This window comes from Conger conger, chromosome 7 (assembly GCF_963514075.1).
Source record: "Conger conger chromosome 7, fConCon1.1, whole genome shotgun sequence".
Lineage (NCBI taxonomy): Eukaryota > Metazoa > Chordata > Actinopteri > Anguilliformes > Congridae > Conger > Conger conger.
In genome coordinates this window covers 35,982,133-36,007,676 of record NC_083766.1, presented here as the reverse complement: position 1 = coordinate 36,007,676, position 25,544 = coordinate 35,982,133, and the positions used below count along the sequence as shown (strand labels likewise).

The 25,544-nt window shown below is 44.8% G+C and overlaps 1 protein-coding gene across 1 annotated transcript in view; it reads right to left on the bottom strand.

The window, feature by feature from the left end:
- The window catches only part of igsf9bb (immunoglobulin superfamily, member 9Bb), a 134,781-nt gene that overhangs the window by 63,550 nt on the left and 45,687 nt on the right, over positions 1-25,544 (bottom strand). The window contains exons 3-4 of the mRNA XM_061250243.1: positions 22,340-22,486; positions 2,241-2,392 (exon numbers count right to left, since the gene is read on the bottom strand). Coding sequence (XP_061106227.1) covers positions 2,241-2,392; positions 22,340-22,486 — 299 coding nt within the window. The remainder of the gene's footprint in view (positions 1-2,240; positions 2,393-22,339; positions 22,487-25,544) is intronic.

Here is a 25,544-nt window from a genome sequence, read left to right as displayed (position 1 = left end):
CCTAACTGTGCTTAGGCCTGGAACATAATTGGTATTTTGTCTCCTGGCTGATAATTATGATATTAAGCTACAGGGTCCTTGTGCACTTTATTAACTCAGCTCAAGCTATAACCTACGAACACAAGATCAATACATCATGCTGCTCACCTTACCAAAGGTCAGAACTGAGTTTGGGACAAATGTTTTTAGCTATGCAGCTTCCCTCATTGGAATCAATTACAAAAAGATCTCCAGCTCCGTAATAACCCTAGAAAAAAAATGTAAGAACTGGAATACAGATCATTCAGTGATTGCTCTTGTTTCTAAAACATTTACTTGATTACCTTACGCTGCAACGACTTTATATATAGTACATTTTATTTTATTTGTAATACTGTACTTTGTGTAATTGTTGTATTTGATATGAATTGGAATCTTGTACTCCGTTTCCCTGCTTGTCTTGGCCATGATTCTCTTGCGAAAGAGATTTTTAATCTCGATGAGACTATTCCTGGTTAAATAAAGGATATTAAAAAAATGTACGTGATGTTTCAAATAAGTGGTTGACAGGTGAGGCCTCTCAGGTACACTCCCATGTGGATCTGTAGATGTGACTGGCAGGGTTACTCCTTACAACCAGAGGGAAGACCCTCTTTATGCTTACGACTTAAGAACCAGAAAAATGAAATCAATTTCAATGTTCAAAATACACCTTAAAAACTCAAACTGCGCTTTTTATTATTTCAGACAGTCACCTTGTGGTTTAGCCTTGTTGATAGGACTTGAATACTCCGGGCCTGATTGGCACACAGCTGGTACTCATACTGAGTGTGATAGTGGCATGAATTTTAAGTGAAGCAAAAATAGAGTCAATCAGCCACTCAGAAACAATACGATTACTCACTGCGGTGAGCCGGTGAAATGTGGCAGGGCCTCTGCGGTGCCCTGCCGTTGGCCGGTCACAGGGGCCGGCAGCGAGGTGGGCCGGGGAGCAGAGGTTGGGAGAGAGGGGCACGGGCGGGATCGTCGCGAACAGGGAGAGAGAGGGAATGCTGTCGAGGCCTGTCACTTCCTTTCCATCACAGAGCGGAGAGCGTGAGGGGGAGTCGCGGTCGGGCGAAATGTCAATCACTGCACTGCACGCAGATGTTAGGTACGGCCCCCGGCGGGAGGGAGAGATTTAGACCAGACTGACGGGAGGGGTCACCGAGGAAAACAGCGAGGAGTAGAGGGTCAGTTTATAAAGCAGTTCAAAGGGTTTCTAATCGATATGCCTGGGACCCTTCTTTGGCAGGTAGAGGAAGTGCACACGCAGTTACTGCCTCTCTGATAGAGTACGCTGCTCTGTGACTCCGGTACGCTCTATCGTCATGTCAACGGCTGCTTCCAGTCCCATTCACATGTGATTTAGCCAAGGGACACACAATACGCAAGTGACACGCCACGCTCATTTCCTCAAAGTCAACAGCTGCAAATGGGCTCTTTCTCCAGGGAGAATAACGGCCTGTAGTGTAGTCGTTAAGGTAAATGACTGGGACACGCAAGGTCGGTGGTTCTAATCCCGGTGTAGCCACAATAAGATCTGCACAGCCGTTGGGCCCTTAACTCTGCATTGCTCCAGGGGAGGACTGTCTCCTGCTTAGTCTAATCAACTGTACGTCGCTCTGGATAAGACCGTCTGCCAAATGCCAATGATGTAATGTAATGTAAAAAAGCGCTATGCAGTGCACTGACTGGTGGATCACTGACAGAGAGAGCTGGGAGACAGCTGGGAATCTGACAAAATCACTTTTCTCCTTTGAGCTCAACAGCATGTTACATGAAAACAAGAATCTGAATGATTCACTTTTCCAGGCTGCTGGAGAACTATAATTACAGAAATAAAACAAAAGAACTGTGACTTGTGCTTTGGGGCTTCCCTCAGAAACAGTAAACACAAATTTGGAATTACGTATTTCAATTCACTTCTAAGTTCAGTATCAAATGAACGCATGACCATAAATCATTCAAATTGAATACTGAACACAGAATATGGTTAAAAATATTGAACACAACTAAGCATTGTTAAATCAGATAAAGGTCACAAAATCTCCAGTCCAGTGAAGTCCAGTGAAACATGACCTACAGTCTCTGCCCTCCAGCAATTCCTGGTCAGGAAGTTCGCCTTTTGAATGAATCCTGTCCCCATTGGAGCACAGGCCGGACACACGCAGTGGAGGTGAGAGGAAAAGTGATAGTTTACGATGTGATAGGTGGCTTACCTTGTACTTCCTGCCGTTCCCCAGGAGTTCACCCTCTCTCAGCCAGCTCACCACAGGTTTGGGGTTCCCAAAGGCTGTGCAGGTCAGAGTGATACTGCCCCCTTCCTTGGCCTCCACATACTGCGGGGGGGTGTCCGTGAAAGTAGGAGGGGCTACAAAAAAATGGAGGGAGAGATGCTTCTTTCAGACTCATGAGATCCAAATGCTTTCAAGAGTAATGGATAAAACAAAGAGCAAACATTTCACCAAACATGTACAGACAAAAAGTGCCCATGAACAAAACAAAACCTGCAAACAAAATGACCCTGCAATAAACAATAGACAATAAATAGAACAAAGAACAATCCATTCTAAATCAACCTCTAGCCTTCCCAATCGCTCTCCGCTTCACTGTCCTGAATAACCCCCACCCCACATAACCCCCAGCCCCCACCACCTTTCACAGACCACATGTTCCCGGACATTGGCAGTGAATGATGCAGTATTACCAGGGATCAATAGAGACTGTAAGAAAAGAAAACACGTTTATCACAGAAATGGATTTAACACAGATCCCTCGACAGTCTTTCCTGAGGGGAGGGAGTATCCACAAGTAAAATATTGTTCCTTTAATAGAATCTCAATCTTCTCTCCTGGTAAATAATGAAAAACCGATGTCCAGAGCTTCATGAAGGACCTGTAATTACCCTTCAGGTAGTGTCTCATGGGGAAGAACTTTGAAAGACTCTGGGTACCACTGTACAGCAGGTGGTGGTATCTCCTTGATCCAATGAACTTGAATATATTTCCCAGCCAATAGCAGAGGTTTGTCACAAAGTTTAGATGCAAAAATGGGAGCCACCATTTTGGAGGGTAGACCCAGAATAAATATCACAGGGACCTCTTGCATGTTCTCCTGAAAGATAGACTGTAATCTGATCTTAGACTGTAATGAGGTAAGAGCCGCAGGAGACACAAAGCAGCGTATTTCTAGAACACAGCTTGAGAAAGGAGCACTAAGCGTATTCCTCCACGAGCCGCACGTCAACATTTCTTCAATCTGCGAGTGAATACTAATTTCCTTCCGCGCTTCAGATCTTATCAAACGTCACGACAGCATGCACCTGCACGGCACTTCAGTACAGGTGCTCAGCTCCCTCAGCAGTGAGATTGCGTCTCCTTCACACTCCATGGCATTAAGGCACGGGTGAAGAAGCACAAGTCTCAGATCTGCCAACCTGGCACTCAGGATATCATTTCTAACATGCCATTCCTGAGTTTGTACTGCCACGCCTTATAACAGACTGAAAAACAGAAGTATAACAAGACATTTAATTGCTCACACGTTATGCAGCTTACTTCCACTGGGCCACACTTTCAGAAATAAAGTGACAGTGGAGGTACGTTTTTGTTCTTCAAGGATCAAATTGCCCAAATGTAGGCTAAATGTTACAGTAATGCTCTCTTTGGGTACAAGTTAGTATGTTTTCTGAGCAAAAAAGGAACAAATTAATTATATATTGCTGGTTTGGGGTACACTTTTATGTACCTATAGGGTAACACCCAGTAACAAGAATTTGTACATTTTTTTGGCACTTTTCATACCTTTCATCTGAGACGTCACAATCGGTAATAAACAAATTTAGCGCAAGGGAGCATTCTGCAGTGGGTGTGATATTTTTCTATTTCTGATGTTGTGTTTTACAAGTTTTATCGAGCACCTGCTTTTTAAGTTTGGGATGTGTGTGTCTACGCCGAACATACGAAGGGCGAGTGCAGAAGCTGTTTGAGTTTAGGCACCCGTTGATGCTGTTCTTAGCACAATCGAGAGGTGAGCCGCTGCAATTAATCGTGGAGGTACACTTCAGCCAGACATTTACGGCCACCTACGATATACGAGCTGACTCTGGCAGCCGCTCCCGCAGTCACCCCGAAGCACATTCCCTGTGAACAATCTCCCCTTCTTCCCCTCTGTTTGCATATCTCAGGAGACTTCTGCCTTCCGGGCTCTTGATTTAGGAGCGAGACCATGACCGTGACCGCACACGTGCGCACGCGTACACTTCCTCTCAGTAAATCACAGAATGAGATGATCTCGGGTCTCTGTGCCGGGCCCATGAGTGAGTGGCCCTGCTTTCTTCCGCCCCAATGCATTTTTTGGCCACCTTGTGTCGGTTTATCTGCTTCTTTTTTTATTTTTTTGTGTGGAATATCGACAAAAGCATTCCAGGTTTCAGCTCGTGATTTCTGATGTATGGAACGGAACAGGGAACCCTCTCATTGAACCCCACAGATCTAAATAAAATATTTCAGGCTGTTCTGCTGGACTGCTGCAGGCACAGGATTAGATTCCCTGATGGAATTTCAATTTCTGATAATCAATTTCCAGCAGGACTTTAATATATACAGATACAGATATATATACGTATCAAACATCCAATTTGCAAGATTCTAATAAAATATTTTGCTAATCACTGCCAGTACGTTTTGCAACTTACCAACTTTCCAATGTGTTCATAAAAGGTTCTAAGAGCTCCATTTCTATGAGCAAGTGTGGAATGCATTATTGTTTTTATTATAGATGAATTCTACTTTAAAACAGTGGAATAAGGAGGAAATCCTCTAATTGCTTGAAGTGAGAATTCATCTAACCCTTTCTAATTTCACTTACAAGCATATCCCATTGTCCCTGAATACCCTCCAGCATCTTCATTTGGATGCCCCCACAATAGATTAGTCTTTCTACTCCATACCTGCGCTTACTGTTATGATTTACCACATACAGAGAAGAGCAATAATCAGCTAAATAAACTGTTAGCAAAATAAAGTCAGGGGAGCATTAAACAACTCCAAAAGTTTGTAAATGATTCCAAAAGGGATTAAATGTAAAAACAAAAGGCAGCATGTACAGGGACTATAAACACATTGCAAGTTTGCAAATTTCATTAAATCATAAATTATAACATTTAGTTACAAGTATAAATATATACATTCATTTTTATATCATGCTGGTACTTTGTTCCTTGAGTGCAGCCATCTCTTACATGCCGTAGGGAATCGTTATGAAAATGTAATAATAAAACCTCCATAATACTGTGTCTGGGGGGGAGGACCTGGCCAACCATGGGGCTCCCAGCATGCCTCAGCTCGCCAAGGCCACACTTCCGGGTCAGCAAAATGCCTTTTTAGACCACTCAAGTGCTGTTGCCTAAAATTGCCACTGTAAATATGTTAGTTGACTAGAGAACGATGTTATCGTTTAATATTAAAAGTGCATGTTACCCTGTGTGGGGCTGGGGAGCTATCGGCTGTGTTTCTGATCACGTGTTTCTGCTAATGAAAGCATTGAGCATTGTATTCCTGATCAGTTTCATGATGGAGCAGTATAACCCTGTACCAGTCAGGCAGGTATTCAGAAATCGAAACATGTCAAAAGTATCCTGAACTGCACAGATGAAAATTGTCTGAGCCAATTGAGGACACACTAGAACTATAATAGCGCTTTTAAAACTCCACAAAGTGAAGGAACACTAGGAATGAAATAAGGCTTTTAAAACTCAAAGTGAACTATGCCTTAAAGTTTATCACACATCCGGTGGACTGCCGGCTGAGAAAGGAGAGCACGTCCACTGGTGAAACACTGTGTGAAATGGACCTAAGAATCTAATTGGACATTTTACTTTTTTATGGTTCTGGGAGACAATAAAATAAATTGGTTTAAAAAAAAAAAAAAAAAGCGCAACATTTTCAACCCTCTATCGGGAACTGCTGCGAATGCAAATGGGAATTTCAGCAGCGATATCGCTGGGAGGGGGAGGCTGGATGTCCCTGTTTGTCGGTACAAATACACGGAGGCCTAAGGGCAGGGTTTTATGGGAAGGCTGGAAAGAATCCCGGATTTTGGCCCGAGCGGTTAGGAACAGCGGCGGCAGCCGGGAGGCCGGGAGACTGACAGGGAACGTGGCGTTCCCGGGCTCCCATTGGGAGCGACGGCGTATCGCGCGCGGCAGAAAGTGGAGCAGAGCCGCTCTGCCGCAGCGACTCGGAGGAAGCGCTCCGGCAATTCGGGACGACGCGCAGACGGGATTGTGGGCCACGCTCGGGCGAGCTACGCTCAAGGCTCAGGAGGGCCGCGGTGGACTTTGTGTGGCGCTACGACGGTGCTTAGAAACCGCGAGACGCCGAAATGTAGAGGTCTCAACACCGAAAGGTCCTGTGACAACCACACACTCGCATGCAGAGATGTACTGCGCACACAAACACACACACACACACTCACTGAAGCAAACACATCCAGACTTGAACACACATAAAAAAAATAAAAACACAGCCACACCTTCGCACACGCACGCACAAATACACACACACACACACACACACACACACAAGGTATATTTCTATAGATGTAGCTGGCCCCATGTAAGATTGACCTAAGCACGTGTGTGAGAGGCTGTAAGCAGTTGGACACGTGTACATACGAGAGGTACAAGATGTGAGTGTGTCCATGTCATCGATGAGAGGCCTTACACCCAATAGCAATGTCTACTGCAGCAGAATAGCCCTCCCTGTCCTACATTCTGCTAGGTTATGCTCATTAGCAATGTTAAACTCCTCTTAGCAGTTCGTCAAAATGTTTCAGCTGTGGTTATGAGTCTCTCTCCAGGTGTCCTGGAGTATCAGGGCATGAAAGAAAGAAGAGAGAGAGAGGGAGGGAGGGCGGGAGGGAGAGAGAGAGATGCAAGATTTCTTACGTGATTGCTGAAAAAATAACACTATATATTCCACACTAAGCTGGTTTATCCTCCTGTAATATAAGCAAGATGATCACTGCTTAAGGTCAATTCCCACTCTAATACATCTCTCATGTTTTTCTCAGACAGACTAATGATAAGGGAACAGAGGCTTCTGTAATACTGTAAGTATTTGTCTGATATTAAGTCCCACGCAGCATAAACTACTGTCAAAAGAAATTTAAACTTCAGGTACAGGGATATTACTCTCAGGGAATGGCATAAGAAATGAACAGACAGCGTGAGCTAGAGGCAGCGGAAGGGAAGGTAAGAAAAAAGCAGCAAGGAATCAAAAGCAGAAAACAAGAAAGTCAAACGGAAAGCACTACAGACCAGACAGACAGAAAGACAGACAGTAAGAGGGAGGCGTGACTGGCTCTCTCACGATGATGAGGCACTTTGGGGCTGAATAGAAGCAGTGACAGACCCTTCACTGTCTCCAGGTGCGGAGGCTCAGGGGGTGGTGGGTTTTGGGTGGCTTACGGAGGGGGGGTGTCCGCGCTCCCCACACCCGAGACACCTGCAGAGGGAGGACAGACCCGGATCCAGTCCCACCCGCTCTGTGCTTGGCCAGACGCCTGGCACGGCCGAAGCGAATGAAAGCGCGAGTGTGTGCGTGCGCCTGGAAGAAGCCCGGGGCACAGGGGCCGCAGTGTGCTGCCGTAGGGGCCGACGGGGCACCTGCGCTTCCGGTAACAGAGCCTCTTTGATGGGGCAGAGGGGGATGTTAGCCTGAATACCAGTCCTATCACAGTTCCCCCTTTTCAAAGGCACCGGCTTTCTGGACTTTTCTCTGACTCTTCTTTATTGCCTCCAATGCCTCAGGGCAGCTGAAACAGGCGCAGAAAGCGAAGGCCTGATTTAGGCAGATTTATGTTTTCTTCCTGCGGCTAGCTGCATCTGTACCCCAGAGTGAGCGAGTGTGTGACTGAGACTCATGAAATGGGCAGAAGCCATCTGGGTATTGTACCTATATGTCAAGGCTGAATATATGTGTTTTCAGGCAATCACTCACCCACACACATGCATGCACAGCCATTCATACAGACATCTGTAAGCACACATACCCACACACACGGACAGAATGAACACATTCAAACACACCTGCAAACACACATACATACATAAGCGCCCGGTAAATTAATATGCACACGCATACTTTATTCTCACACTGCTCCACTTTTAAATCTCCAGAAAAAAGATTATGCAGCGTCGATGAGGAATAGTGAGCCGTGTGCGTTTTTGCCTACGTGTGTATCCGTGCGTCTGCGTGCGCGGAACGAGGCGGTATACACACACACGCGGGCGGAAACGCGTACGAATCGCGATCCCTCAGCCGCGCTACACTGCGGTTATTCCGGAGACTTGGAACTGGAGCAGGGGACAGATTACATCATCGGTGTGCGAAGCGCCGCCGCTGTGAGCCCGTATCATGAGAGCAGATTAAAACAGCGCGAAAAGCAGCGCGCTGTAACACGCCCTGGAGCCAGCCGGCAGCGAGGCGCGGAAAAACGCAGGCAGCTGTTTCTGCTCGCTCGCCCTGCCACACCCCCAGCGATGCAGGTGAGATCTGACTTGCAAAAAATCTATCTGGCTGGTAGCTTTTTTTGTGTCAAATATAAAATGTGTGTAAATTCTACACTGCCAGTGCTTCTTGTCTAATCAACAAGCTCTGTTTCACATCATTACCCTCCACCTTCTTCCTATGCTGGCTACCTATATCAGCTTGCATCAAATTCTTGCTGCTAGGCTGTAGGTCGCTTCAACTTCAAAGATCCTCAGAACCTACACATTAGCCAGACCTCTGTGTTCTGCGACCTCTGGGCATATAACCCCTCACCCCTGACTGTCTGGCGGTGGTGGAATGAGCTTCCCACTGCAGTCAGGACAGCAGAAACCCTGGCTATCGTCCCATGCAGACTGAAGACTGCACCACAGCTCTCCTGACCTCTTTAGCAATCCGCTTCCTTTCTGTTGGGATTTCCTTTGTGGATAATGTTCTAGGTTTGACTCTAATTGTTGGTTTGTTCAGCTAGCTTTAGACTTGACTATAAATGGGCTTTTTGTCTCTTTTAGGTAATTGTTATGTAATGTAATGTTATTTCATGCACTTTTGTCTGGAATCCTAATTCCCCCCCACAAAAAAATCAGTAAAACTTATAGAATAGAATATGTTTTATTATGTTAAACTCTGCCAAATTTGAATACTAGTATGCATGTGTGTTACATATTTTACATTATACACACCTCCATCTAACCCCCAAACTAACAAAAGAGCGTAAGATAAAGATTTCGTTTAGTTTATTCTTTGTGAAAAATGCATGAGCAACACTTGACAAACAAATGTTAATGGAACAAAAGTCTATATGCTTCAAACTGCAGGTTATAATTTACTAATATAGCACCTCAACATTATATTTTGCTTGGTGAGTTAAATAGTACCGCATAATGAACAGTCGGCACTGACAATTTGCAATACGCAGTCATTTAATTCCTTTCATTGCCACTGTAACTATTAAAGTATGAACATGCCCGTGCACTACGCCTCCACCATGTTGTATTTCAGAAAATGATATCCTCACACCATAACTATCATCATTTACATTACAGTTATATAGCTAAATATAAAGAATCAAGTATACAACTGGAGCTTCACTAAGGCACCGGGATGAAGCACCCAACCCACATACATGCATCCACATGCATGCCTACTGTACACACAAGCACACACATTAACACACACAGACACACAAGCACATGCATGAACACACACACACACACAATCACACGCATGAACACACACACACACGCACACACATGTACACACATGCTGTACACGTACAGACACCAGTAAGCTGAACTTTGGCTTATGTTTCCAGACATAAATCATGAATATCTGTTCCCAGATGCATTGGCGAGAGTGCTGTACACCAGAACATTGAGTAATCTAAGATTAAACCTAAATGTGCATGAATTATGTTCACAGGAATGCATCAAAAGATGGAATGGTTCAATATGATAAAATAAATATGAACACCGAACACCATCTCTAGATTAAATCTTAAACAGCCTTCCAAATGTTCTGGTTTTTGGAAAAAGTTATAATACAGTATTAAGCACCTCTCATAATTCCCAATTTAATATATAGGCACCCGAGAACAGGCACAGTTATGTTAAACCTTGCCTGCCGTATTATGTGTAAATGGTACAGATTTTCCTATTGAAATCCAGGAAACTGTGACAAACAACTGAAAGCACAGTGCAGTACAATTGCTGTGACTTGACATGTCTGGGGTAGTTCTGAGAATTTTAATTCCAGCAAAGCTGCCAACTTTCCAGAGGATTGTACCTTACATGACAAGACATAGTGGAGCTCTGTGAGCTTTACATAGGGTAGGATAAAATAGACCTTGAAGTCAGAGACTAATTGTGTGATTTTTAAATAAAGATCACCCAGCAGGTGCCAACTTTTTAATTGACCACATGGACTGTAATGTAATCAGACTGTGTCTGTGTAAGGTTGTGTAGAATTATGTCTGTGTACTACTCTACATGAATTGTAATTATCTGGCTACATTAAATCATTCAGATTTAAAAAGAGATTTATGAGCTTAACTTATCTTATGTTAAATATTGCCAATTATCTTACTGTACGTTAGATAATGTCATCATAATCATATTTTAATTAAAAAATTGTGGAAATTAGACATAAAATTAGACACAAATAACAAGACGTAATTAGCAGTGATTAGTGATCTTGTGTCTGTAATGTATGTTAATTACACTTAGCAATGGAAACACAGGTATGGTAAAAATGAAAACCCAAAGTCACGTTTCACATCGTAGACCGAGCCTCACAAACCAACCATGTGAAATATCCTCTGACATCATGGGATGGGGAACACGAGGGGGGGGGGGGGGGGTGGCAAGACTCATAATCCATTCACATGGTGAAGGCAATCTGTGAAGAAAACACATTTTCTCATGGAGGGAGACGCTACTCGCCAGAGACGAATTGCCTGTGATCAGAGGCATACTGAAGCAGGCAGGGCCACTGTGCTGTTCTCCAGCCCTGCCGGCTGGATGCTCAGCTGAGCTGCTCTCCCCCTTACCTCCAAACCACGCCGGGAGGCTGCACCACGCACTGCCCCTGGCCCAGCTCTGGCAGGGTATTAACCTGCGGGTCTGTGGAATGTCCTATAATTTATGTGTGTGACACCAGAGAAGCCTTGTTGCAGTTTCTTCGGGCATGGATACACTTTCCCGCAAGTGAAGATTATTATTCATATCTGCGGATTGAAAGTAGATGCAAGGCGAATGTATGGCTTCTTTAAATAGCTGAAAAAATGCGGAATCTACTCAGATGAACAGCCTCCAAACTTCTAGTCAATTTCCAACTCAGTGGGCCTACTCTTGTACTGAAGCCATCCCTCAAGAGTATTCTCTGATTTATTTTTCTCCAAAATAATATTGCCCCCTTTCGCTGTAAAGCTTTAAACAGCCTGGCTCATCAGACCCAATTTTACATAGAAATTTATGGAACCAGGCTGGCTCATCAGACCCCCTTCATGAGTCTATGGCAGTCATTTCCTGTTTCACTCAAACTCATGTGATGAATTACCATCTGGCAGCAGAAGGCCTTGTGATTGTTCTTAGTTTGATATTATTTTCCCCGGCTTTATAATATGCTTTGTAATAAACTTACTGCCATACCAAAAATATAATATACATGGATTTGAAAGTTGCTACCTTGTCACTATATTTTACGTGACTATGTTTTTAACCTTTACCTTGTCACTATGTTTTAAGCTGCTATCTTACCTATATTTTACTTCACAGAGACACTTAAAACATCTGAAAAAGTAGTAGCTAACTAGGTGGTATCAGCAATTGAGTATGCTCCACAGCAGGGTAAGATATACAATGGCTAGGCTAGGGTTTCCAACCTTAACCAAAGCAGCTTTAATTTGATTTATCGAAACCAGGGGTCGGCAACCCTGGTCCTGGAGAGCCCCAGGGTGTGCTGGCTTTCGTTGTAACTCAGCACTTAATTGATCAATGGAAGCAGTCGATTACAGTTAATTGACATCACCTTGTTTCTAACATTTCTTGCTTATGTTAAGGTGAAAACAAAAATCAGCACACCCAGCGGCTCTCTAGGAACAGGGCTGCTGACCCCGGTTATGTTTTCAACATATTAAATCAATGTAACTATAAATAACGTGCATGATGACCTCATGTTTCGTCAAAGCATGAGAGAAATATGTTAACCATCAATGGTATGGGGCGGCCTGTAGTGGTTAAGGTAAATGACTGGGAGACGCAAGGTTGGTGGTTCGAATCCCAGATCACAATAAGATCCGCACAGCCGTTGGGCCCTTGAGCAAGGCCCTTAACCCTGCATTGCTCCAGGGGAGGATTGTCTCCTGCTTAGTCTAATCAACTGGACGTTGCTCTGGATAAGAGTGTCTGCCAAATGCCAATAATGTAATGTAATCAACCTACCATCCTGGGAAAATATCATGCAAAGAGGGGGCCTATAATGCCGGATAAATGCTATAATGGAAGCTAAGTGACTACACTGAGGGTCTGTGCCAATCTCATCTGGGACACTCAAAGCAGTTGACATTCAAAGTAGGTGCTGAAAGAGGCGGAGAAAATGAGAAGATTCAACAGACGAAAAATGGGAAGAAAGCCCCGGTGTGCTGATATACAGAGCTAATTAAGGAAAATGAATAAAAGAAACAAAGCAGTGGTTTCTGTTAAGTGACATCTTGAAATTAATGCAAATCCCATCTCCAGATCCTTCAGTTTTCAGCTGATTATGATCTGGAAATCATCCATGGAGACAATTGATGTTGCGCACCTGCCAGAAAACTCTTCTCCCTGTCTAATGTAGAACACTAGAAGCTCTGGAGACCAATGTGTCACTGAGATTTTTGCTTTTTAATTCCCTTTTTATATAATACACATACATACATAATCACCTTAGGAGGCCTGATCTGCTTACACATGTAATCCCTTTACTTTGTCCTTCTCGTACTGCTCTTCTGCAATCATGGCTGCAGGCTAATTTCACATGGCTGGGGTAAAAAATAAAAAGGCAAACCAACGCTTATCATTATTCATAATCGACTTGGAGACAGCGACCGCGGGCGGTAATGCGGTCTCACTCAAACTGTCCGTTTCCATTCACCGTTTTCCCCCCTGCAGTGGCGTAGACACAGCAACCTTTTCAGTAGGATAAACAGATGAAATCGAGCAGATGGGCCCCTTAGAGGCTCTGTGTTGTACTCACCAACATGCTGTCCCTGCTATTAAGACTGGCCAAGTTTTAAATGCAATGCAATTATGCTGTGCGCTACCAAAATAAAGGCTGCATACTGCCAGACAGCATAGAGATCACTGGTAACTGGCACATTCCTTTACAGAGTGGAGTGAAGCATTCTGGGTCTTCACAGCGATGTAGCCAGTTCAGGCACCTGAGCTAAGTCGAGTCATAGAATCTATGGTTCAGCTAGGGAATGGCAGTGCCGACAGCAGCAAAATACAGGCAGGGAGAGACAGTGACTAGCACAACCATCCAACACCCTAGAGATCTACAGCAGAAGCAAGCACTTGTTAACACGAAAGAACACTGCAAATGTTGGCATTTCATGACACCCAAATGATATGCACCAACAGCAGAAACCTCATCCCTACAGGAGTGTGTAGGAAGACACGATATTGAAGAGAAGTGGAAAAAAATACAGGACACAGCCAATCAAAAGGGCTCTTAAAACTGTAACAGTGGGCTGTACCAATGAGAGAACTGTGCTGAGACAGGCCTGATGCAGTGGTTTAAATCAGGGTACCCCAGAACTTGAATTGCGTGAACATTCAGATCACTGATAGCACGGTTCCCGGAATGCTTGGAAAGTACGGTGCATGGAGTATGTGCAGTTTTGGGAGGAAGAAGCTGTTCTAAAGTCCTCTTTTTGGGAAGGGGTCAGTGCCCTTCAGAAGTACATCAACCAGAAGAGCCCAGCTTTCACAAATACAGACAGCTACCATCTGAACCAACCACAAGGTCAAGTCAGTGAGACACTAATATTATGTAACAGCTCTGACCCTTTTTTCCCCAGCACTGTAGCAGAATCGGCCTGCTTTCAGTACCATGGACAACTATCCACGAGTTTCAGTGACACTGCAGGGCCTTCAGGACCAGGGACAGCGGTCGTCTTCTGCCTGATCCGCAGCTTGCTGCACTCGCAGTCTCACATTAGCATGGCTGCACTGGAGCCCCACATGAAAAGGGACTGAATAAAATGGCGTTTGCGCTGAAGAAAAGCAGACTAGCCCCATATAAAGTTCCTGTCTTAACCAACAGACCATCCCAGTGCACCTTTCACAGACATTAAAACAGGTTCTAGAGGTGAGGTCCACAAAGTCATGCAATTACTGTTATCAATCATTACATTACATTACATTAATGGCATTTGGCAGATGCTCTTATCCAGAGCGGCGTACAGTTGATTAGGCTAAGCAGGAGACAATCCTCCCCTGGAGCAATGCAGGGTTAAGGGCCTTGCTCAAGGGCCCAACGGCTGTGCGGATCTTATTGTGGCTACACCGGGGATCGAACCACTGACCTTGCGGGTCCCAGTCATTTACTTTAACCACTATGCTACAGGCCATAATATCAGACATTGAAGGTCTCATGAGTTCTGTCCATCAACACACAGGGGCATTATATGCCTGCAACTAAGGTCCACCTACCATTGTACTGCACAGTATGTGTGTGAACATACGCCCGCACACACACTTTGGGCTGTATTAACACATAACACATATTAATGCGGTGTGTATTTAGTCAAACAATCATATAAAATGTATGCAATTTAATGTCATTTTAATAAAAATGAATATAAATAATTTACCTCATTAGAGTCTTTGGTTGTAATCTCAAGAACCACGGGTTCTACTACACTACAAGGGGCTTTCAATAAAAATAACATGAGTAATATTTTTTTAAACTGCATAATGTTTTTTTGTCAGCCAAGACATTTGTATTTTGTCAAACATAATTGTAGTTTTTTTTCTGCAGTATCTCAGGAGGTAGATAAGGCAGTGGTGAAACGAAAGACGGTCACGCCAGCGTTACGTGTGAATCTTCAAACTGCCGTCCAGACAGCAGAGAACAACTGCGGAACAGAATGTACAAGCTGCAGCGAGCCTGCAGTGTCTGTCTCCAAACTGCACTGCTGAGCTGGTTAATCAGGTGCTGAGGATGATGTCATCTTGTGGGATTAAAACACTGGATCCTCAACACGCCCATAGTAAGACTACCTCATTATTCCCTTCCCCTGAAGAGGCACCGACACACACTGTCACAAGCCTCCACTCCCAGCCACGGTCTCCTAATTAAACACGGAGCATCTACGTCTACCATCTAATTAGCACCTGGAAGACCTGGTGATGAAGATGATGTCATGAGCCAGACTGGGTAAGGAGAGGAACGGGAGTGTGATTTTCATCTGCTTCTGTTTCCTGCGGCAGCGTTTCAGAGGCTTGACCGCGGCACCGTTTAGCAAAGTTTGCTAACTTCTGTCACCCCGACAGTAACTCTCATTTGAGAGAAGTAGGACACCGATCGAATTTTCTGACTCTTGCTCTCGGGATAATTGAGCTGGATTCTGGAATACTTCACCTGAAGACATGGCTGAAGTGCCATCTCAGAGTGTCATGAATATTAAAAGACTTCTACAAATCGGATGGCTCTGTGCTCTTTTTTCGATCCATTACTTTCCTTTTGTTTTGTGGTTTGTGGTTCGCATAAAGTACGGAACAGTACCTGCTTACCTATTAATCATTAAGCCAACCAGGGAAATACCGTCACTGTCATTTTTCTGCGAAAGCCAGTCACGCAAACCAACCAGCACAAGGAAAATCACTCAGATCAAACAATCGCTAAAAAAAATTAAACGGGGAATGAAGATGTAAGTTTCTTCCATCTGCAGGCATTCTGCTAAACCCTGGAGGATCAGTGGTGACCTGGAGTCATGCTAAAATCATTTCACCAAGGTTATCCCAGCATGATCTGAAGCAGATTTTTGATACAGAGCCTCAAACTGGTTTGTTAGTAAGAGCATGTCTTCACCATCAGAGGTCTGGGCGGCAGGGCTCGTGCAGGGAGGTTACCACAGGGCACCAATACGCTGTCACCGTTTAAGGATTCCCCAGCTGGAATTCAATTACTAAACCACTGATTGGCAGCCTTGTGGTTTGAGCGTCTGCCACAAATGTGTTGTGCACCAAAGATTTTCTTTTTTGAAATGGTGCCCTGAATGAATGAGACGTATGAATGGACAGCAACCCCCCGAAATGAAATACACCCAGGAACGATTGTAAAACTTCTCCACAAACCAGATTTACAGCCATTTCCACACACACCTACAGAACTGCGCAAGGGAGGTTAAATCGATTAAATTGAGATTGTCATTAGATTCAGATGATTTAAGGGCCAGTGAACTCAAAGTCTGCACAGAGAGCGTAAGGTCTGCATAGTATCTGGTCTGCATTCTGACTGATCTACATTCTGTTTTAGCTCTGTAACATCTCTGTAACCTGGAAGTTTACATACAGTAGCATAGCCATACTTCTGCCAGCTGTTAACAACGATTGACAACAATGGCACAAAACTTCCAGTTTTTGTAGTTTTGTATGGCTCTGGCAGTTGGAGGGTTTGCAGGTTCGATCCCCCGCCCGGGCTGTGTCGGAGTGTCCCTGAGCCAGACACCTAACCCCCAAATGCTCTTGACGAGCTGGTCGGCGCCTTGCATGGCAGCCAATTGGTTGGTGTGTGAGTGTGTGTATGAATGGGTGAATGAGAAGCATCAATTGTACAGCGCTTTGGATAAAGGCGCTATATAAATTCCAACCATTTACCATTTAGAGTACTGTTAAACTCAACTAGATTAAAAGAGCCGTATTTGACAGGACAGTGAGTAATGTTTAAAGGCTCCTTTTTAACAAAATTTACATGAATGGCAACTTAGTCCCTTGGTGGATCATCATAGTTTTGGATCATCATACTCTTTCAAACTACATTTTTTAAATATCTTTCACTGGAGTCTTGGTAACCTGGGCCAGAACTTTGCTTAGCCCACTGAACTCTATAATACTACTGAGCCTTTGCCACTGTTGTAGTTTGCATAAAGCTACTGTGGAAAGGCAAGTAGTACATCTGAGGTAGATTGGCTTGGTTTCTTTGGCAAATCATTTGTTGCCATGGTGATGAGCTGACCAAGGACTGGAAAATGTCAGTTATCAAAAATGAAGAAGAATAATGAAATGCATATCACAGAAGACTAACTAGGAGTTTTGTTCCGACACTTTAAATACTATGTTTCCTGTTTTTGGTGCGTTATGAGGATCTTCACCTCTATTTTTATTTGGAGATTAATTCTATACTATTGTAGCATATCTTTGTTGCTCGTTGTAAACCATCAGCATTAGCAACCAAAATGACTGTGCCATTGATAGAAGGACTAAAGCCAACTGGCTAGCCTGTTTGGATAAATACGAACAACAACAAACCTGTTTGGGCAGGTCCGGGTCTGTCCATAAAGAAGTCGGGCATAGGTGGGCTCGCCCCTTATTTCTAACTCAGTACAAACCTCTAGTGTGGACGCTGCAGAACAACAGGTCCAGAATTATATTGTCCCCAGGACCAAGCTTAAGTTGCTATGAAGTACTGTGGCCCTCCAGAACAAGTCTTAAGTTGCTATGAATTACTGTGGCCCCCAGGAACAGACAGGCTTACTGTAAGATGCTATGAATTACTGTGGCCCAACAGGATCTGGGTCGAGCATCCTGAAAGCACTTTAAGAAGACATATAACTCCTGCAAGAGTAATTCACGAGATTACTAGAAGAGTACACAGAAGTGCTTTTACATGAATTAAAGAGGTTGGGTATATATTTAAAAGTGAAGGTATCATTTTTAAAATCATAAAACATTTTAATTACTTAAGATCATTGGACCTTTCAAAATTTTAATTAACTCACCTATTTCCATACTGAGGAAGAGATACTGAGGAAGAGCGTTCAGATGTGAAAGTCAGATGTGAGATATAATGATATGTATCCTTCCACAGGATTAGTTCCCTTTGGCTGGTGACCTCACGCATTAGCGCAGCAGGCTAACCATAACGCTTTTTTTGCTGAGAGACCAGAGGGGGTCTTCATCTCATTTCAGACAGACACGGTTCTGGTTCTGGCTCTGGTTCCATTCTGGAGTCTCAGAACCTTTGTGCTTTCTGGCGAACCAGCCCACGTCCATACCAGTTTAAGCAGAACCAAAGTTCCACCGCCCTCCATCATCAACGGAGGGCGTTGCTCAATGCACAAGGCAGGCAGAATATGACACACCCACTGATGACATCATGGCTCGTAAGGAAAAACCAACTATTTTTTGGTTCCAACTGAGAACCAACTTTTCAGGTTCCGAACCAATTTATTTTCGGTCTCAACGCGCTGGCTGGTTCAAAATTAGGTTTGGGAACCGGAACTGGCACGGAGTCTTGCCGGTGTGAAAGGCCTAATTATGTCACTCAGAATGAATAAATATGTCCCCTAAATAAAATAACAGACGTAAATGTAAAGGTGAAGACACGATGGGAAGCAGTGATACAATAAAAGACCAGAGTAATGACCTGTGTGGCGTGTGGCGTGTGTGAATGCAGATCCAAGTCAGGTGAAAAGGCCAAGTCAGTTTATCACTGCAACTCTTCAAACCAGAAAGAAAACACGTAGGAAAATGTTGGGATTAAAAGCACCAGTCTGGACCAGGCACATGATGCTCTGATATCACATTAACCTGGGCATCTGCTGAAAGCAGGCCCCGGGAAGGCTGAGAATAAGCCTCTCAACACACCATTACCCTCGTCCTGAGAAAGCAGCAACCCCGCACAGACACGTGGCCATGCCTTGGTCAGAGATGGAAGAGGTCAGTAAAGAGGATAACAAAGCTAAGCCAGTGGGTTTTCCTATAGGGTCAGGCTAGTATAGGAGTCAGAACAGCAAGGCAGGATCGCTAAACTTAAGGTATACAGTATTTGTGAATATGAATTCAACAACATCCAAAACCTTCAGTCACATCTCAGTTTCAAAGTCGTAATGGAAGAAGTTCTTCCTGTAACTTTTTTTTTGCAAGTGCAAGACACGACTGGCACATTTATTTGATTCCTTCAGCATCTGAATGTGGGATAGTTCTGATGTCCCTGTTAGTACTTTCACTCAGAAATGGCTTCTGTTCAAATAAAAGGGGACCGGGAGGACATTCTGTCCACTGTCTATTAGACGAGCCCGCATCCAATGTGCTGCAAGCAATTACATCACACCCGGGCGAAATGTACTGCCATCAAAGAATGTGTTCGCCTGCAAACGACCCATTCGCGCTGATGGCTGAACTGCGAAGCCTTGCTAAAAATAATGGCGGTAAATATTAGCGGTAGCTGCTTGAGTAATGGCGCGCAGCGCTTCGCTCTGAAGGAGACAGATCTGGGGCCAGGGCTCGTCCCTGCCTCGTCCCCGCCTCGTCTGCACCAGTGAGCCACCTTCAGCGGGACCCGAGGCCGTGTTCTCCCACCCCGCCCTCATTCAGCTCAACAGGGAGGCTTTATGGACCAGGAAGAGGGAGGCACATCGTTTGGGTCTCTCTATCCTTTCCTTTTACTCATCAACAGCGTGAACAGTGACTGCAGGTCATGTATAATAATCTCATTTCCAGGAAAGGCAGGAAGGGTTTTTGCGTTATATTTTCTTATTTAAATGTTCACTTTGTCCTGAGCTCAGCACAAAAGGAGGGAGGCCTGCTGATGATGAAGTACTAACTGGTGAATTAACAAATTTACAGCGCATGGTGAAGACTTATCAATGAAGGTCCAGAGATACGTTTAAATATATTGTGCGTCAGACATGAGATTGTCTCTTAGATTTACACCTTAATTCTTTTCCTAGTCCCTGTTTCACAAAATGGAACAATCTGGCTTGGCAAGACCTTAGAAATAAAACAACTTCCAAGAACATGATTCCTAGCTTCCCATACCAGAAATGGTTCTTATGACCGTGTCTTCCACTGTCCTTTTTTTCATCATAACCACAGGGTGCAGCCAGAGACCCCTGGGCAGTTACCCCACCTCTGGGCTACACGGGAGCTCATTGCATCATCTTCCTGGCCCCGCCCCTTTCTCCTCAGCTGATGACACGTTCCTCGCGGTGCCCGAGGCTCTCTGCCGACGTGCGAGGGTGCGGAATATCACAGGAACACAGCGTAGCCGGGGCGGGCGGGGCGGGCTCCGGTAATCAACTCGCTGACAGCCCCAGCGAAGCTCTGCCCTCTTATCACGCCACCAGCAGCTTCCACCATCTTCCAGCGGCTCCGATGACAGGCGGCGGAATTGCCGGCTTTATCCATCATAATTACACGCGGCGTGCCAGCCGCGGGGAGTCTGTGAATATCCAGCCACAGAAATACATTCTTGGACGGGCACGAGGCGTCTCTTTTTAAAAAAATCCGGGTTAGAGGCGGCGGCGGTGACATCATATGACGGGAGGGGAATAGAGACGGTGATGTAATCCCAGCTCGTTCACAGCTCCCCTCCTTCTCCACACCACCCCCGATAACCAGAAGCTGATGGGCTTTCCACATTTTAACACCGTCCTCGTCTTTGAATAAGTGCACATCCTTGACTGTAGTGGGGCACTACATCAGCATAAAGCAATATAGTGAAGTACACTATTGTATTATCCTAACGCACATTAATAAGGGGCAAAAAAAACACTAATGAGGGGTAAAAGAGTTACAAAATTTAGAACAGAAACCAATTCTTTGTTGAAATTTATCATATTTATAAAATAATTATTCCATTCTAAACAATACTGTACTTCTATACAATGTTAAAATCGGGCTAAATAATGTGGAGTGGAATATTGTGAGTTATTGCTTACTAGACAGTAACAGACAGAACTTCTGAATTATCAGATTAACAACACAAAGCCTTCATGCCTAAAAGCAACAAGCCCTCTTAATGTAGCGCAGTCCACCGAAACATCAACAGCGAAGAGAACAAGTGATTCAAGCTTTTCTATGACTCCTATCATTTATCACTGTACCGTACCGCTCTGAGCAGCGCAGGCACAAGGCTATTCGTTTTTAATGTAATGAGGGATGGGACTTTATTAAGGAGATTCACCTCCGCACCGAAAACACAACGAATGCCCACGACTTAGCCCACTCTGACTGCAGGGCAAGGCCTTGATAAACTGGCCTGTCACCACTCCACCTTGCTGGCGATGAGCGGCTCGATTAAAGAGTGCCCAGCCAGACACAGAATTTCACCGCCTCCGCGTACTTCTTTATCGCCCCCCCTTCCCTCGTCGCCTCGCCCTGCGATACCTGCATAAAATTAATTTGTACCTATTTTGCTTGGGAAATGTACAAATGTGTACCCAAAGAGAACATTATGAACTTTTACGGTGTATTTGGGTAATTCGGTCCGTGAAGTACAAAAATGGACCTCCACTGTCACTTCATTTCTGAGAGTGTGTGCACGGTGTAACTTCTGTTGCTGGGCTTTTAAAAAGGACATTAACAAGAATAGTGATGAACAGTCCCTGGGCCTGGATACCCGTAATGCATTTTACTGCAGTTTCTCTCAGAGCGGTAAATGCGGCAACAGCAAAAAACATTCTTTTAAATAAATGAAAAAATGTCAGGGCTGCCATCTTAAGTACCCCTGTCGCTAGCTGCAGGAATGGTGTTGGGCTTGTTAGCAGAAAGCAGGGCTACAGAGGAAGTGATAGGAAGTGTTTCATGACATCAGGCTCCTGTGTGTGTGTGTGTGTGTGTGTCTGTGCGTGTGTGTGTATGGATGTATGTGTGCGTGTGTGTGTGTATGGCTGTATGTGTGTGTGTGTGTGTGTGTGTGTGCTATACTGCATCAAGGGAGATGCTGGTTGTTCCCCCGGAGACAGCGTCTGCTTGTAAGAAAGCGTAACATGCACATCCCAAAACCGGAACTGCCGGTGAATTATAAAAGCCGATGTACAGATCAACCTAATAAAGTGCTCAGTGAGTGAATATGTACTGTATATGTATGTATGATATATGCACTGCATTTTTATGTATTTTAAGCATTAAAATATTTTTCAATGCTTAAAATGTCAGTGTCTTCACCCCCCCATCCCCCATAAAAAGTTGGCAATTTATCCTCTGTTGAGTTTAACGCTCGTGAGTGCGATGCTTTGGGTCAGGCGTCTGGCGATGGCGCCTGGCGGGCACGCTCACCGTTCACCGTGAGGTGCACCCAGCTGCCGTTATGGAAGGTGTCGTACTGCTGCTCCAGCATCAGGACCTTGCACTCGTACCAGCCCTGGTCGTCAGAGCGCACCTGCTCGATGCGCAGAGAGGACTTTCCGTACAGGCTGGCTCTACCTGCACAGGGGAGAGAACCGGACAAGGGGTCAGGGTCAGGCGCGGTCCCCTTCCAATGCCCGAACTATCCTGTGTGTATCCTGTGATTATTTCAAAAACCGACATGCAGGCATTCAGCTTAACAATGTACAGACTGTCACTACGGTCATCACCTCAATGCACTCAACAAAACCGCTCCAGAAAATAACCAGCAGTGTGAAAAAATAATTATGTTTCAAATGTAAGCAACTGCAGGTAGGTCTCACTGGACATGGAGCAGTAACGACATAAATACTGGAAGTAAAGTCAATAATGTACTGAGTAAATAAGCTCAGGGAAAGGCAATAGGCCTGTTTAGACCTGGGCATGATTGTGGTCGACCCCTTCCTGGCAGAAAAGCAAGGGCAGATGACTGAGGTAACAGAACGATATGAAAGGGGTTTAAAAGCCTTGCTAACATCAGAAGTATCATTCAGAGAGCTCTGACCAGACACCGTGGCGGGTGTAACGACGGTGAGAATGTCAAACGTGACATTGGCTCATTTATTTTGGGGGGGGGGTGGCCCGGGGTTGGAGTGGAGAAAAGCAAATTTGACTGCCGAAGAGGACTCTGGCAAGCGCCCGCGGCAGCTGCAGCCAAAAACACCAGATAAACAAAGAGCTTTCAGAAGCACTCCAGCTGAAATTGGTAGCTCCATAGTGACATTCTGAGCTCTATTTATTTATTTTTTCTCCTTACCCTTGGAATAAATCTCTTAGGGCTGAATGAATGAATTCTAATTTTGCTGAAAGCTACACAGTCGGACCCAAATACACATCTCCCTGCTTTCCCAGACACTCTGAAGTCAAGTGTTTTGTAATGAAAGAAAAGTCCCCGCGCCGCTGTACAGACATCTTTAATCTGACCAGAAAGCTCAGCCGCGTTCAAACACAGCTAATTACAACCTGAGAATCAGTACATAAAACTGCCTCCCGAGTAAGCGACCAACCGGATTATCCAACTCCCTCATTACACAGTTCATTTCTAATGGAGACTGATGAGATGATGAGAAGTGCCAACCATTTTGTGAGCGCAGGACATTAAAGGTACTCTAGGTGCTGAGGCTACTGGACCACCCCCGCTCTATGTGATTAACTTTTACATACCGTCAAAGAAAGATTCATTAATTTCTCTAGTTTCATAATTTCCACTGAAGTGCGAGAACTAATTTACCTCACATGCTGTAGTTTAAATGAACTTGTAGGTTTTTAAAAATTGTTTCTCAATGTCCATGTTATTGCAGTGAAATTAAATAATTTTGTGACACAGAAGCCTTTTTGTTCACGAATTCACCTAACCACTTTGTCCCATTTAGGTTGGTTGTTCTGTTATTCTGTGTATTCCGTGGTATCTCTTAATTGTACCAGGTGACCAGGTCTTATAACTGTCATGGCTCATCATTTTTGCAGACCACCACTTTCCAAACTCCAAATTCACACTCACAGGTGTACTCTGTACACGGGTGAATGTGACGTATTACTTCAAGTCTCAGCGTAAATACAATCCGTTTTTTTAATCAACTTCCGGACGGCCATCCGCTCCGCCAGGCCTGGCTCAGGTTATGACCGGGAGAGGAAGCAAGAGTCAGTTTTCACTTTTTATACGCATTTTTTTAGCAGGGATTTTTTTTCCTCAAAGTGCTGAAAATCAATACCGCGGGAGGAGAAATAGGCCACGGCCTGGCGGTAACAAAGGAGAGCTTTAAAAGTCAAGTCTATTTTTATATACGGCCGATAAAAGATTTGTTGGTAGCGGAGGGAGACCAAAAAAGGAAAGTGGGGGAAAAAAACCGGCCGGACGCAGGAGGGTACGCGCACGCAGCGGGAGGGTACGCGCACGCAGCAGGAGTGTAACTGCGCTTTACGCTGTGCGTCGTTCACCGTCATACTCAGCCTCGGCTTCGCCAGGCCCGGCCCGAACCTCCGGCCCTGCCCCGCCCCGCACGCCCCGCAGCTCCTTCAGGCTGAAAACGGCCGCCGTTTTTCCAGAGAGCGCGAGAGTTAGCCCGGTGGAGTTAGCGAGGTGTTTCGGGGTGGGTAGTGGGGATGTGCCGGGGTGGCTACGGACTGGCGGTCGAGTGAAAGCAAATGGAATCAGGCGTGTCTCGGCTGCAGGGCTGCAATGGGAAAGCCCTGAGAGGATTCAGCTGTCGTGGTGCACCGCCGCCTCCCCCTTTCCCCAGTTTTGAAGCTCTGGCCCACACGAGCCATTGCAGCTGCAGCACTGCGGTGATATTTTCGCTATACAGCTGCATAACCCCTATCCAAGATGAGTAGTATTTTATGGGCGTATGGCAGATTCCCAGAAACCCCGGCAATGAAGCCCACTGTGTCTCCCCACTGTGACTGCATAGTCACATTCAGCTGACAGGACTGGGAAATATACCATATCACGCGATGTGTTTTTGTCAATCAAATATAAGCTGCAAGGGCTTGCTGCCAATTGGCTGTCTTGCCAACACACAATACATAATTGGTAGTGATGTTGTTTTTTTCCCAACAAGCATGTCATATGACCTCTGAAGTTTGGAGGTTTCTTACTGCATCAGGTATAATAAAAGAATGAGGTGTTATGTTTAAAACAACATTTCATAATCGTTTAGCACCCAGTACTCTCAACCAATGACCTACTCTAAGAGGAAATCAGCAAGCACCTGTGCTGTAGGGCCTCCACTACACTGATTGAGCCAGCTAATAGCAAAAATGGCTTAATGCTTGAATGATTGCATTTCCCAAGTATGCAGCTGGTGATCCACACAGGCATAAAAAGCACGAACATATTATTACTATATTATATTACTGCTCGTGTATCCGTGTTTTTGGACCCCATTGAAAACGAGATGATTCATCTCAAGGGGCTATCCTTCAATAAATGTCTATATTAACCTGAGCCTTATTAATTATTGTGCAGAGAGGACATTAAAAAGCCAGGATGGATGGGCCACTTCAATTCAACGCAATTCAATTCAATCAGTTTGGGAAATCTACCTCTCAAGTCAATCTCTCGAACAATGTGGCTGTCGTGACACCCATGATGATA